This window comes from Anarrhichthys ocellatus, unplaced genomic scaffold, assembly GCF_004355925.1.
Source record: "Anarrhichthys ocellatus isolate YVR2014 unplaced genomic scaffold, GSC_Weel_1.0 scaffold40, whole genome shotgun sequence".
Classification (NCBI taxonomy): Eukaryota; Metazoa; Chordata; class Actinopteri; order Perciformes; family Anarhichadidae; genus Anarrhichthys; species Anarrhichthys ocellatus.
In genome coordinates, this window is record NW_022280070.1 from 3,210,843 (window position 1) to 3,225,747 (window position 14,905).

The 14,905-nt window shown below is 41.3% G+C and overlaps 2 protein-coding genes across 2 annotated transcripts in view; one reads left to right on the plus strand and one right to left on the minus strand.

Annotated features, from left to right (window-relative positions):
* chchd5 (coiled-coil-helix-coiled-coil-helix domain containing 5) overlaps nt 1-2,155 on the plus strand; it is a 3,118-nt gene extending 963 nt beyond the window's left edge. Inside the window, exon 4 of the mRNA XM_031867779.1 lies at nt 160-2,155. Coding sequence (XP_031723639.1) covers nt 160-182 — 23 coding nt within the window. The 3' untranslated portion in view covers nt 183-2,155. The remainder of the gene's footprint in view (nt 1-159) is intronic.
* The window catches only part of lmx1al (LIM homeobox transcription factor 1, alpha-like), a 17,100-nt gene continuing 2,952 nt past the window's right edge, over nt 758-14,905 (minus strand). Inside the window, exons 3-9 of the mRNA XM_031867777.1 lie at nt 14,237-14,426; nt 4,594-4,826; nt 3,776-3,939; nt 3,555-3,632; nt 3,346-3,466; nt 3,098-3,253; nt 758-2,583 (exon numbers count right to left, since the gene is read on the minus strand). Of these exons, the coding sequence (XP_031723637.1) occupies nt 2,426-2,583; nt 3,098-3,253; nt 3,346-3,466; nt 3,555-3,632; nt 3,776-3,939; nt 4,594-4,826; nt 14,237-14,426 (1,100 nt within the window). The 3' untranslated portion in view covers nt 758-2,425. The remainder of the gene's footprint in view (nt 2,584-3,097; nt 3,254-3,345; nt 3,467-3,554; nt 3,633-3,775; nt 3,940-4,593; nt 4,827-14,236; nt 14,427-14,905) is intronic.

A 14,905-nucleotide genomic window follows, 5' to 3' on the forward strand; every position in this document is an offset into this window, starting at 1 on the left:
GGGGGGGTTACACTGAATGGATTTTGCATGCTGGTTATTCAGACTTGCAGCAGTTAAGTCTTGTACTATCTTAAAAAGACACATTGGTTTTCAAGTCTAAACTTAAGACTAACACTGCACCATCCTTTCTTCCTGTTCCTTTTCTTTTTCCACTCATAGATCCGGTACCTCGGCCATCGTAGCATTCAGACATCTTCCATCCCCTTCAGATTACTGCTGTCTTAACAGCAGGACAAATGGGCTGGCTTTACATTTGTCCCATCCATGTTAATGTATGGGACATAAGTCTGTGTGACTTATTTTGTCTTTCTTTGACAAAGATAAATGTGAATTGCAACGGTACAACTGTGAGTTAGACAGGTTAAAATATTCAATTACTGCATCGTTCTTCTCGTACTCCTCGTGTAACTGTTGTGTTCATGTGATGATAACAGTTATAATTTCCTGTATGCAGGAAGTCTGTTTTTTACGAACCATCTCATTAAAATTGACATCAGACTTGTATTACTCATCCGGTGTAGTCATCCTCTGTGGTTTTCTGTTGGTAATGTCTGTCCCTCCCACCCCTTGCCCTCTCCAGGTCTGAGTCAGAGTCAAATATTAAACTGGAATGTACCGCTCCCACACAAACTCTCCTGACTACTCAATGACTTAGAAATAGGGAGTCTGGGAAGGAAGGAGAAGTAGGAGGCTGTCCACTTCTAATCAGCGGGACTACTGAGAGACACAAAGGGAGGATATTGAGTTATGAGCCCTGTGACCACTAAGCAGAACAGACCTTTTCTGGTTCAATTATTAAAGCTTTGAAGGGGAGGGGAAACAGATTAATTTCTTTTCAAGTGTAATATCTGCTGTTCTTACCAGATGAGAAAGTAATCAGTGCATCACCATTCATCATATTTAGGACAATAAGGCAATCGCACTTCAAAGATGAAACCGCAGATTGTATTGAAGATACGGCAACATTACATTCAAAGCACATCACCTGGCAGTCACTGAACAAAAAAGTAAGATAGGAACTTGCCTAATACCGCACAAATAAGTTACATTTACAAAAATATCACTGTAAAAATACCATGAGTCAGTGATCGGAGTCAAACATATAATGTCATGAAAGAATGTCACAAGCTGCAGCCGATCACTGGCACCTAAATGAAACAAGTATCACCCTAATCCTATTTTATTGTGAGTCTGATCCTGGTGCTTTCTGCACTTGCTTTCCAACTTCAGTTTGGAGGCTATTTCTTTAGACCTACTTTGTGACACATAAATATCATGCTACAATTTAAATATTTGCTGATTATCACAGAAGAAGGTACAAAATATCTACCTAACAACATCTAATTTGAGATGTTTGAGAAAGAAGTTATTACAGAAATTGACTACAACAATTAAGTGTAACACAGTCATACTCACATTTACATTTGAGAGGACATCATCATCATGTGCCCAGTGTTCGAACTTTTGGGCATTCTAGATCTATTGGTTGTCACTTACTGCACTGCTTCTAAGTGATTACATTATAAAAGAGAAGGGAAAGCAAAATAAATAATCACTTATACAACCCTGTTTCCGCATAAGGCTCCTCAAATAACCCTGTAGTGTTGTCTAAATGCTAAAAAAAGATGCGATTTTTTTTTTTTGGTCCATATTAAACATGCATTGTCAAAAACTAGTAGTTTGAAATTACCATTTCACATGGAGAGTTTCTTCCTCTTTGCAATCTGCGTCCTTGAATTCACTGGGCAAGTTAAATTGTACTCCTATCCTGCTCAATATCCTGAGTTATAGCTCAGGTCACATAAACATACACACTAACCTGAGAGCAATTTGTACTCCAATCCATATACAGTATTGTATATGCTGCAGTCTTCCACACACAATAACATCACTAGTCCTGTCGAGAAAAAAAGTAATGCAAACTACTATTAGACTCTCAGCTGCTCATAAGGCCTGCCAAGACTCCTGATGCGCGTACCTTGATTGATGAATTCACTTTCAACAACCAATTATCATCTGTAAATCATGATATACACATAAATATGTTTGATAGGTGTCTTTTGTTTGTCATTTTTTTTGTCGGAAAGTGCCATGAAACGTGTTTCATTGAACATTACATAAATACAACAGGAGAAATTGAGGTCTTTTTACATATCTTGGACATTTACAGTGTTTGTATTTCCAGCATGTGATTCGTATCAAGAAAAGATGGTTGGGACAATTAGCTAATATGCTGCAAAGTGATGTCATGACTATGTTTGGCTTTGTGATGATTTTAGCCTGTGATAAAAGCTCAGAAGTGTGTTTGGGTGTAGGCTGTTTCATGGAGAGCGGTCCCACAGGCATGTTGATGGACAGACTCCATTAGCTGCATCTCTGAGGTGAAAGGTGGAACAGGAGTGGGAAAGGCGAGAGTTTATAAGGGTCAGGAGGTGAAGTAGGAGTTCTGCATGGAGTACAGCCGGTCAATGGGGTTTCCCACTCGCCCTGGCAGGAGACTGCCGTCCCCTGTTGCCAAGAGGCAGTCTCCAAGGTGGCCGAGGCTTCCATCGCTGTCCAGGTCATGGAACACCGTCTCTGAGTCTGTGGTGAAAAAGAGTGTGCACAGCTGAAGTGGAACGGCCTTTAATTACCACCAGAGAGCACAGAAGAGTATTAAAAAAATGGAAATAGGCACATATGTTTACTCTAAACGCCAAAACTAACAGTGAGTCAGTCTCTGTAGTTTAATCTCAGCCTTTTCCTCACATCTTCACAACTTTTAGAATTAAAAACCTGATTCAAACATCCTCCCATTAATGCAACATGATGCATCACCTTCAAGTACAAATATTACATTTTTGCCTACCTCCCACTGCACATTATCCAAGGAAATGATAAGAAAATAAGAAAAATATTGGGCAGTGCAATTGTTTGACTATAGCGTATAAGACTCCATTAAACTGATGGGTTTGTAAGAAGACATTTACTGAGACTACTGAGACTAACATGCTGAATGGCCCCCTTGAATTGCGGTTTTGAATGTGTGGGAAATAAAACATCTTCATTTTGAGGGGGCAGTTTCTTTAGATTTTGCAGCTTTGACCTCCTGTCTTACCATAGGAGTGGAGCTGGTCGTTGCTCAGCTGAGGCGGTGTAAGCCCGTGTCGAAATGGTTCTCCGCCGTAGATGTTGGGGTCCAGAGCGAGTAGCTGCTGACGTGGCAGAGAGGGATATCCCAGCATCCCATCCATGCCATGGGTACTAGAGCCATCTGTGTAGAGACGAGTATCCCTTTTAGTCATACCATGTCCTATGTTGTTCTTCTATTCTTCTCCATCCTGCATTGGCACTTCAAGCTCTTACCCTCACTGTCGTCATTGCTCTGGCGGCCCCCTCTGCTTGGTCCTCGTCTGGTCCCTCCCAGCTGCTCTTGTTCCTGCTGCTGCTGCTGCTGTTGCTGCTGTCTGCGAGCAATCTTCTTCATCTGAGGCACAAAAACATTGTCTGTGTGAATTTCTTCTTTGTGTCGATCTGTGAGACAGAACATGTCCTCAGAACATATAAAGTCTAACCTTGGCTCTCTGGTTTTGAAACCACACCTGCACAACACGCACTGTCAGCCCGGTCTCAGCAGCCAGTGTCTCTCTCACCTACAGAATAGAGTTGTTTATTGTGTCAAGCACACGTAGGGATTAATTGATATGCGGACTGACAAAGATGCCCGAAAACAATAAAGTCAAGGGACTATTTTCTGGCACACATTTTCATTGATAAACCAAGCAGGTCCACCCACCTTGCGGCAAGGCTTAGCAGACACTTCAAAGGAGGCCTTGAAAGCGCGGCGCTGCTGTGTGGTCAAGATGGTGCGTGGTCGTTTTGAACGCTTGTGGTCCTTGCTTTCCTCACCACCTTTCCCCCCGCCAGAACCTCCTCCACCTTCCTCATCCTCACTTTTTACTGCGCAAGGTAAGCAGACAACAAAACAGTCAGATCAGCCCATAGGAGAAGGTATATTTTCATTCTTCCTTAAAAGAAAAATAAGTATTTAAAACTGAGGTGACTGAGGGTTTCTTAAACTAGTCCCTTGTTCTGTAGTTATTAAATCTCTGAAGAAGAAAAATGTTTCTAGAGGGTTTAATGCCAAATTGTTCCAGTGCAGAGTTCAGCTTAATATACAGGTATATAGCCAGAATGCACTGTAAAAAACAGTGAGCACCTTTGCAGACTATCCGCACTGATCAGAAGACAATACACTTCTGCTAACACATTATCTGAAAATGAAGGATGACATAGCAAACTTTATTTTAAAATAGAGGTAGTAATACTGTTTCATATCTAAAAGTTTGTATTTTTTAAGACCTTTTGCTGTTATGATGTTATGTTGTTTCAGGTAGTTGTGTTCTACATCATTGACTCAGTGGTCATTTAGGCAATCAACAAGAAAGAAGCTCGAAAGAAGCTCCTTTAAACCCCCATTTTCCCTTCAGGAGCGGCTCACTAATCTGAAGTGGAGCAATGTGATCAAGATTGGAATCTGAGAAGATGTATGTAGAAAAACCAAACAACTTTGAATTGATTAAAAAGTGATCCAGACAAAGCAACCTACTATACCTGATTCAGTTGGTGTGGGACTAATAGCAGCTAACATTTCTCTCTCCTTCTCATAGTCCATACGGCAGAGCAGCTGGCCTTCTTTCAGTACAAACTCATCACCTCTTTGCAGCCGGCGTTCACACTCGCAGCAGGTAAAGCAGCCCAGGTGGTACACCTGGCCGAGCACACGCATTATCAGCTCTGAACGTCCAATCACCTGCAGGCAAGCGCTGCACTTCCTTACAAACAGCCTGGAGGTGCACAGAAAGACACATGGGCTTGTATATGAATGATACTTACATAAACTGTAAGGAGTACTGAGGTAAGGTAATTACAGAAAGCGGCACAGTCAAGGAGCTCCAACACATTCACCCTGAGTTTTAATGATTCTGGAGATTAACATCGTCTCTTAATTAAAGGTCCTATAAGCATTACCCAATACACAGAGCAACAAGGTGAACATCTGCTGAGAGGAATTACAGTAGTCGGCATCTTTACATTGTATTTTCTTTTCTCCCTCATTACAGTAGGTGGCAGTAGTTAGCTTATGATAAGAGCTGCCTGTTGAGAGTCTTTCCCTTTTAAATCCTTTTAAATGTGGAGATCTGTTTGATGAGGTAAACTCCAGTCTGTCCATATCCCACCCACAATCTCAAAGTACTTATTTAAACTCTATAAAGCTTAATACACCGTCTTTCTCAGGTCTATTGCTTTTCCCCATGACCACTTTCCTCCTTTTGTCCCTCTGTCGCTCCTCCTGTGAGATGTTATAACCCTTCAATTTCTGTCCTGCTTCACCATCTCTTCACATCCCTATTTCCATTCACAGGGCCTTAAGTCTCTGCCATTAAATTCCTCTCAAATCCCTGCTCTCACATGCACTTGGTTTCCTCCCCCTCCGTCCCCAGTTTTTTTATGCCAGCATTCCCAGTTCTCCCTCACGCCCTCCCAGCCTGCCTCCCCAGTTCACTGAAACTAATAAAGACAGGATTAATTAGATTGTTGTTTAAACAGTGCGATGGCCAGACAGACGCTGTAAACTCATAACCAGGGATTGGGGATAGCATGGGGTTAATCTCTCTCCTCTCACTTATGCACACTAAAACACACTTACACACACAAACATAGACACTCACACACACACACATGCATGCACACGCACAAGCCTGCACACTGACATTTGCACCCACCCACTGAGAATCAGTATACCTAGTCTGACATTGACTAGCAAACCACATTCACCATACCATCACCCATGATCATGCTGATGTTGCAACCTGCAATCAGGAAATAGTACAGATAATCTTGATCACCAGAATATCCCTTTAACAGCAAGAGTTACCGGAGCATAGGTGTAAGAAAGAGAAAGATCAGCTGATGCAGAAATAGCACTAAGAACACAACACAAACCTGGAGGGATGGGAGGATGAGAGGGGAGTGAAAAGGGGGAGGAAGGGACAAAGGCAGAAGTGTTGACGGTCCCTGACTGAGTGATAGGAAGGTGTTGCTGCCCAAATCTGGAGTGTAAAGAAGGAGCCAGGTCTGCACATTAGAGCTCCTAATCTGTGATTCTGTCCCAAACGCAGCTGCTACGGCTAATCTCCCTCAATCCATCTGTCAAACGCTCTGCAAATTCCCCGAATGACAGTGTCGCTAGTTTAACACCATGACACAAACACAAGTGTCCCTATAAACAGCCCTTCACGTCTCTATTGTGACAGGACCTTGTGTTTAACTAAAGGTTGCTCTCCCTATTTTCTTATAGAAGCAGTGCATTGCATCTTAAAGAACTGCTTCTGCTGTGAAATATCTGCAAAAACCTTATTAACCTTAATATTTGGCATCTAATATATTCTGCAAAGGGGAGCTATCACCATGTGTAGCCTCACTCTCCATCCAAACAGACACTTCAACACTTCCTTTCACTGTGAACAAAATACAACTGAACTGGATTGTCACAGGATTGCTTGACATAAGACTGATGATGTTGGTGGTTAAGTCCCACACTCCCTAATCGGGGTGTACACAGCACGGCAGGAATTTACTCAACATGGCAAATGAAGGCAACTTGGGGCAACTGCCACAGAGGGGGGTCTGTAAGTAGATCAGTCTAATCCCTCTAATAGAAGTATCATTCACACTGGCCCTGACCAGGGTGTAGCTTCCAATAAATCACTATCATCACGTGATGATTAAACTGCCACATGAATAAGGTAAATTTATGTTCTGCACATTTTTTTTGTGTTTTGCACATTTTGCTAAACCTTCTGTTCAGAGATTGTATTGCACTTTTATATTGAATTTTTACAATAGATTGTAAAATTCAATGCCATATGGTTACATTTTAGTTATTTCTTTGTTAATTTGCCATACTTGTCAAACAAACAGGCATGTTTTTTTGATTTTATCTCGTGTTTACAGCAGAATACATGTAAGGTAAAATACTCCAAAAATAGTTTAAGACAATCCAGTTTTATTATGTTGAACGACAATAAAAACATGATTTTATAAAAGTGAATATCACTAATATAGAAGTTATATTTTGCGATATGAATCAGTGGAAAAAAGAATATTTGCTTGACAATGATAATACAGAGTTTTTTTGTCTTGCATTTCAATATCCACGACAGAAAAAGTGGAAATGAAAATTTGAATATAAACAGCTGAGGTGTAGAGTTAAGACCAGCTGTGAACAAATCTATCAGAAAAGATATTTGGAAGAGGACTTTGCTTTGGATTTAGCGGGCTTTCCTTTAATGAAGTGATGTGTGTAATATTCATGATATGTACAGAATTAAAAAGAAGAGAAGTGTAAGTGCAGACAGAAGACTGTCTGCTTATGAGCTTGTGATGTAAAAAACCTCAAGAACTTTGGCTTCGGGCACCTTTATGTTTAGCGCCGTGGATTTCTGAGGGGTTAGGGGGCACAACTAATTACAAGCTCACTGATTATGAGATCAAACACAGAGAGGCAGAAAAAGGTGATGTGCTGTGAGTATATTGGGTAGTTATAATCAGCCCTTTCCTACATGCTTTATTGTAGATCCTAGGCATACAAACAGAATAACAGAATCTTCATCGTCTCCCTAAGCTGTGTCATGTGGCATTGTTTTGCCTGTGAGCTCTGACAAGCACGACATTGTGTGGACCGCAACCACAATCATTCCATAAATATGTATGTGTCTTAGAGCGATTACAGTTGTTGTGCTTGCTTTCATAACTGATGAATATTTATATAGGTACAGGTTTGCTTATACTGGTTTGGAGTATTGCACTGGGTTTGGTTCAGGTGTATGTTAGCGAGGCCAGAAGAACCTGACTTGGGCAGATTAAAGCTTCTCCAAAGATCTACCGTTCTCCCTCTTTTTGATTCCTAACTCGTAGTTTAAGATGCATTTCGGTCTCTAAACAAGGTATTCATGTACCAGCTTGAGATTCCAACATACACTATGTGCTTAGAATGACCATATGTGTCACACAAATGGATGTTCATACATTCCCTTTAAAATGAAAGTACATCCAAGGATTCATGTGAGGGACCTAGAAAGAACAAATGATATGCAACAATCTTACTTTAAAGTTATATTCTGTTTAGTATCCATTTCTTCAATGTGTGTGTGTGTGTGTGTGTGTGTGTGTGTGTGTATGTGTGTATGCGCACTTTCGGCGGATATTGCTCTGTGAAGCAAAATGGCTCAGAGCCAGGGTTCAGTAATCACATCATCTCCTTTTATTAAATCTCCCTGCACTGCTTCTGTGTTATTAAAATCTCCCAGCATTCCCCACGATACTCGCTACCCCTGCCACCACTCACTCACACTCACTCACACAAATACACACATGTATATAAATAAATAAATAAATAAATAAATATATATATATATATATATATGCAGTACAGTCACACACACCTACACATACATTGGTATACATACGGTCACATGCACACGTAAACACAAATATGCACAGTTTGTGTAAACACAGATAAGGTGCCTGGGTACAAACATCAATAAAACACTGACAGATGCTGTCATGTGTGCACCCTATCCCTCCATGCATCAATAAAGTAACATCATAAGCAGCCCTCTTGTAAAAGCCATATAATAGTTGTTATCTAATGACCATGAGGGTCTGCAGAGTACGAATACATCTTTAGAGACAATCTGCAGAAAATCTCAAGCCAATCTCACAGTTACACAGTTACATGTCATGACTCTCACCGTAAACTATTCACACTGGTAATAAGACAAGCTCCACATGAGAGCAGCACTGATGCCTGTAATATTCAAGACCTAATATAATGTACCTGTGTAAAGTAACAACTAAAAACCTGCATGACGTGCATGGTCTGCATGATATGTGTCTCTGGGTGTGTGCGAGCTACACCCGATGCTACCAAGAATGAATGCTATGTGTGAGGATATAGATGTGTGTTTGTGTGCGTGAGTGAGTGGGCGTGTGTGCGTGTGTACGTGTGTGTGTGTGTGTGTGTGTGTGTTAGTTTAGATAAAACAGTTAATCCCCAGGCCACCAGAACGCAATATCCTGTCTGCCCGTTTCTCATTTCCTGTCTGTCTCTGGCGGAGTGGGAAGCAGCGGGGAGGGGGTGGCGGGGGACAGCGGGACCCGTTGCCCCAGAAACAGGAGATACAGCCGCTCGATTTGAGAAAAGTCTACGCCGATCACCCTATCTCTCCCTCTCTGGTGCGACCCCCTATTCTCTCTCTCTTTTCTCCTCTCCCGCTCTGCTTTTATTATCTCAGATTTAATAAAGCCAAGGCGAGCAGCTTGTTCTGCCATGAAACATTTATTAGCTGTCTGTTATGAAATTGTTGTGGGGGAGGAAAGATGATGGGGTCTCATCTCACATTATGCAAAAACAGTGGCAATATCACCCCCACCTCACACACATGCACCCGGGCCAAAATCTGATGCTGCATCCCTTCTTAAAAATCTCAGACACCTCGTCTTTACCTTCTTTATCCCATTTCGAACCCTTTCTCCATCGTCATTAAGATTTCTCCCTGGTGTTCTTTCATTTATACCATCAAATCTTCTTATTCTGCAACAGCACAACATCCAAACACAAAAACTCTCCCATCACCACTTCCCTTCTTCTGGCACTCCTCCAATAATCAACTGTTGAGCTGCAGGTTTAGCCTGTGTAGGCTCCTGGGTAGGGGGAGTGTTTGAACATTTCAGAACCACATGTATCATGTATAGCTTCTCACTGGGATTTATACATACAGTCCTGTCAGTCAGTCAAACACAAACTTTCATTCCACTTGCAGAAAAAGCTAATATTTTCTCACTTGTCTCAAATGATTTCTAGCGATGCAGATAATTTCGGTTTAATTTGCTCAGGGTTTTGAGAATTTCTGAGATTTCTGCTGGCACCCAAAACATGACAGTTTTACCCATAACATTTACTTTCATAACTTGTAATGCCATTTTTAAATGTAACTTCATAACTGTGCAGTTATTTATTTTAAAAGTAACTCAATAATGTGGCATTGACTCACTAACCAGAGTTGAAGTAGTAGCTGATGGGGATAAGGGCTTGATGTTCTTCTGACGTGTCATTGCATAATTCTCTCTAATAGTATTTCCCTGCAGTCTAGTGTCAGGCCTGTCATCGCAGGACAGCCACAGAATGCTGGGTAATTAGCACAGTACCCAATCAGCCTCCCCACCACCTCCTCCCCGTTCCCTTCCCGAGACACAAAGAGGCGCTGAGGGAGGCGAGGCGATTAAGAGAAAACAAGGGATAAACGGAGAGATAAACTGTTTGGTGTCATCGCTGCCATCAATCTCAACGAGAAGGAAATGAGGTTTGGAATAGAGAAATATTATTACAAAGCAGACAGTGATGAACGAGCTAACGGATAGAGAGACAGAGAGCGAAACGGTGGCTGGGATGGGGGTTTGGAGGGGAGAACGGGGGTAGAAGATGCTGTTTCTATCCTTCGTCTCTCTGAGTTTTAAAGCCACAAGTCTCAGAAGTTCACTCACATAAATGCAGAGTAACTTGAGAGGATACTCTGTCAGGCCGTCACGACTCACATATAGATTCCTGGTCAGCAGAGGGAGATTCCATAACTGTGGCGGCGGGGTCTCCCTCAGTCTGTCTGCAAAGGCAGGGTTCGTAGACCTAGATGTAGTCTCAGTGCCCTCCTCCCCACAGAGTGAGGTATTAAACCCAAGCTTTAGTGAATATCCACCCTGGTGACCTGTTTTTCACAGGGCTGAAGCTGCCTTTATGGGGCTTACAAGGGAGCTCGCAGGCTCCGCACAGCCAGACTACCCTCCATTCTGTCTGGGCGCAGCACTATTGACCAGGGAACACTGGCCTTATACTGCTCTGTTTGGCAAGGAACCATAATGTCGAGCCGGTGTGTAAAAGACAACGTCTGTGACAAGTGTGTGTACCGAGGATGGGAGACAATATTCATGCATGTCCGTCTGCTAATCAGATGGTTTCATTGTCTTATTTTCAATCAGAATGATATCTAGTCACTTTTTACTTTTTATTCAAAATAAATATGTTTTTACTTTATAATAAACAGAATTAAATAGTCATAGCCAAATTTCTACCTTGGCTCATTTAGGTCTTGAAATGTTACTCATTATAATCAGACTTCCTGTTTCTGATGTCGTAAATTTCTTTCCATCCAAATATTTATTATTATACCCATCTTGTCTGTAAAAATGATTGCACAAGCGCATAAAAACATCCTGATGGGAATTTAGCCACAAAATGATTCGAAAGCCTCACGCTGAACATCTGGTCCGTGACAGGATGGAGTTCCAGAGAATTTCTTCAGGTTTCAAAACAAGAATAAATCCACAAGAAAAATCCACAAGATGCACTTGAGTTTATTGTGTCTTAATCCCCTCATTTCCATAACAGATTGAGACTAGGGAATCTTGAAAATGAAGACATACCTCCTGTTTTATTACATAGATAACAAGTGGCAGTAGAGTTTGCACTAATTTATCACAAGAAGTTTCAGGGACTGCACTTGAATTTGACTCACAGCTGAACCTTTATTCTACAGTTATATGGGCTTGAATATTTAGATTAAGATGATGTGTTTCACCCTAAAAAGTTGAATGTTATGTTGAACCCTGATGTTGAGCATCGCAGTCAATCAGTTTAGAATAATTCTGAAGCAAAATGTCCTTTGAAAACATTAAACATGCAAACGTTGAATGAACTTTTGCCTCGAAGGCAGTTCAGTCCAGATGAATCAGGGTGGGGGATGGGTCACATTTCAAAATTAGATTTGTCTTCTCATTTGAATTGATAGACATCTACATGCATTTATTTGTTTCACCTCAGCCGAATAGATTCATTATTTTTTTTTTAATTCCGAGATACCTCCCCAAAAACACATTGTCTATTCATTTCTATCTCACCATTTTCTTTTCGGAAAACTAACTATAGAAAACAAGCACATGCGAGCAAATGCACAGTGTGGCTTCTAGCTTAAGTTGATGGAGAGTCGGGGAGGAGAGTTCTGCCTGTGTGCTGGGCGGGTGATGTAATCAAAGCAAAAGATAAATTAGAAAATATTTGGACAAGCCAGAGATACTGCACGAGGGTGAGATGGAAAATAGCCCAGTATGAGCAAGAAAAGCCTGCAAGATGTCATCTTACCATGCATGTACACGTTTCATCCACACATTCTTTAAAAGTATACTTGACGATCAATGTCTCTAGACATTGGGCAGTTGACCTGCCTTTGCCTCTTTCAACCAGCTGGTGCTAAAACACAACCAAACTTCAACTTCAACCACTAATTTTTTTATGCACAGTCCGAATTCTTGGACATTTATCAACTGTTAAAATGCACACACCTGCTCTAGATGGGGAGGGGGGGGGGAGAAGTGTAAGGCGCTGATGGTCAGACCGCAGGGAAAACAAGGAGACATTGTTGCTGATCCGATGAAGGTCACAGACTGTGCTGTGTGCCAAGTCTGGCACCGACTCACACAACAAAGCAACTATCCATATGCAATGTATAGGGGACTAAATCGACACCATAGTGAATGAATGGCTGACTATTAATCTGGATCTACAATTACAGTCATTACACGAGGGGAGCAAATACACATTTTCATTCCATCACTGAAAATTGAAAACATTTATGATGAGCTATTACTTCCACGTTTCTCATTCATTTTTCCAGATAAACGTCACACAATGGAACTTTCATCAGCTGCAGTTCCCCCATCTCTCTCTCTATGTCTCTCTCTCTCTCTCTCTCTCTCTCTCTCTCTCTCTCCTCCAGATGTCAGGTACAGTGGGAGAGTCTGTGCTGCTGGATGCCGTCTGACACTTTTCAAAACAATGATAACAAGCTTCATGCTCGTCCTTCAGCTGTCTACCCCTGGAGCTCCCACTGCAGGCACACCCACTGACCGCAGCACACACCAAACGACGAAAACAAAAAGTGCACACACACACACACACACATACACATGGTATGGCCTCAAACGTTGAATCATCAAACAAAAAACTGGATATTTTATATTTTACGAAGCAAGTATTAAATATGTGTTATTGTTTTACACTGCAGTATGTCCAGACAACGTTGCACATGCATGGAGCATGAAATAGCAGAATTAAGTGATGTTCATTCAAAGGAGATTGAAGACATACACCTATGAGAATTCTCCTATAAATCCAGATCCATAACTGTAATTATATGACACAAACTGATGTGCAAAACAAATGAATTACTACAAATTCTTGCAGTGGGAAAATGGGGCTCATATGTTTCTCCATATAAGAACTCTGCAAAATGTGCTAAGAACCTCCAGTTAATCATTTGAAACCTTAATAGTCCCTCAAATCCCCTTAAGAGGCTTCACAGGTACAGAAACATTGTTACACTCTGTCTGTCAATATCATATTTATATCAATCTGTTACAGAACTTTTACCTATATATCTGTCACACTTTCACCCAAATGTTTATGTTTTGTGATGAAAATGGAAAATCCTAAAAATGTAGACACACTTTACACTTACTTCAGCCTGACATGATCTTTTTAAACTTTGGGGATCTTGACTACAAATTATATATCAAGCTATGTGGGTTTGAGCAACGTTTTGGCCCATTTGTAATGACAGACTTGAAAGGTCGCATTTTGTTAGATTAAACTGGAGGATTATTTAAATTTTCTTAAAATGTTCTGAAGGTTTTACTAAACATCAGCAGAACACTCTTAAAGACTACTTTATAATTTACAGCTAAAGTATTTAAAGATGCATTGTTGTTTTTTGTGTGAAATGTATGTTTATTTGAGATTTGTGCAACATAACAACGGATAGGGTCATAAAACTGCAAACACTTAACCTTTCTTCTCACCTACATTCATTTGCTCAGTAACCGTCAAATGCGTATTGCTTGGTGAGTAACAGCTGTTTAGCCTGAAGAATGTACCACTACATAAATGACGTGCGGTCAAAAGTGGTTTTCTCTGGATTTAGGCTTTTGTTCGGCTACGTAGGCCTACACAAGTTTTGATCGTATGGCATTGCTTTTTGAGTATTTCTTCAATTCCTGCCCGACTCTCCCATAATCAATGGAGCAAACACTAATAGTGAACCCTACGTCAATGTGTGTGTGTGTGTGTGTGTGTGTGTGCTCTTACTTTTCATAGTCGTGCTTGCAGTACAGCAGGCGGTCCCTGCAGTAACAGGTTCCGGTGAGCGCGCTCAAACACACGGCGCACTTGACGCAGGTCTCGTGCCAGGAGCGCTCGTTCACGCGCAGCAGGAAGCGGTCGGCGATGGGAGACTCGCAGCCCGCGCACACCTCTCCCCCTCCCCTGTACTCCTGACCTGGAGGGAGGATATCAGTGCGTGGATAGAGAGACAGGGCGGAATATTAAAATGACGGTCTGTCATGATTCCAAGTCTCCACGATTTCCCTCATGGTCATCTGTAAAACGCTGCAAAAGCATGCTGTTACACTGTTATTGTTTGACAAAAAGACACAAAAACAAATGTTAATGCTCATTTGGCACCCTCAGACACTATCAGAGTCATCCACCCTGTGCCGAGTGTATGCTACTGAATAGATAAAAAGTTGATCAAAACCCCACTTTTTGAAACTATTTATCTAATCTCAAGATTTAAAAAGTCCTTAGAGCATTCATTTAATGTATCCCTATAGTTTTTGTGAAGCCATACTAGATTTGTTTATTGCATTAATTAGTTTTTCATTCCTCGTGGAGTTGAACATTTTTCTATAAGATACTATTTACATTACATTGTGTGTGTGTGTGTGTGTGTGTGTGTGTGTGTGTGTGTGTGTGTGT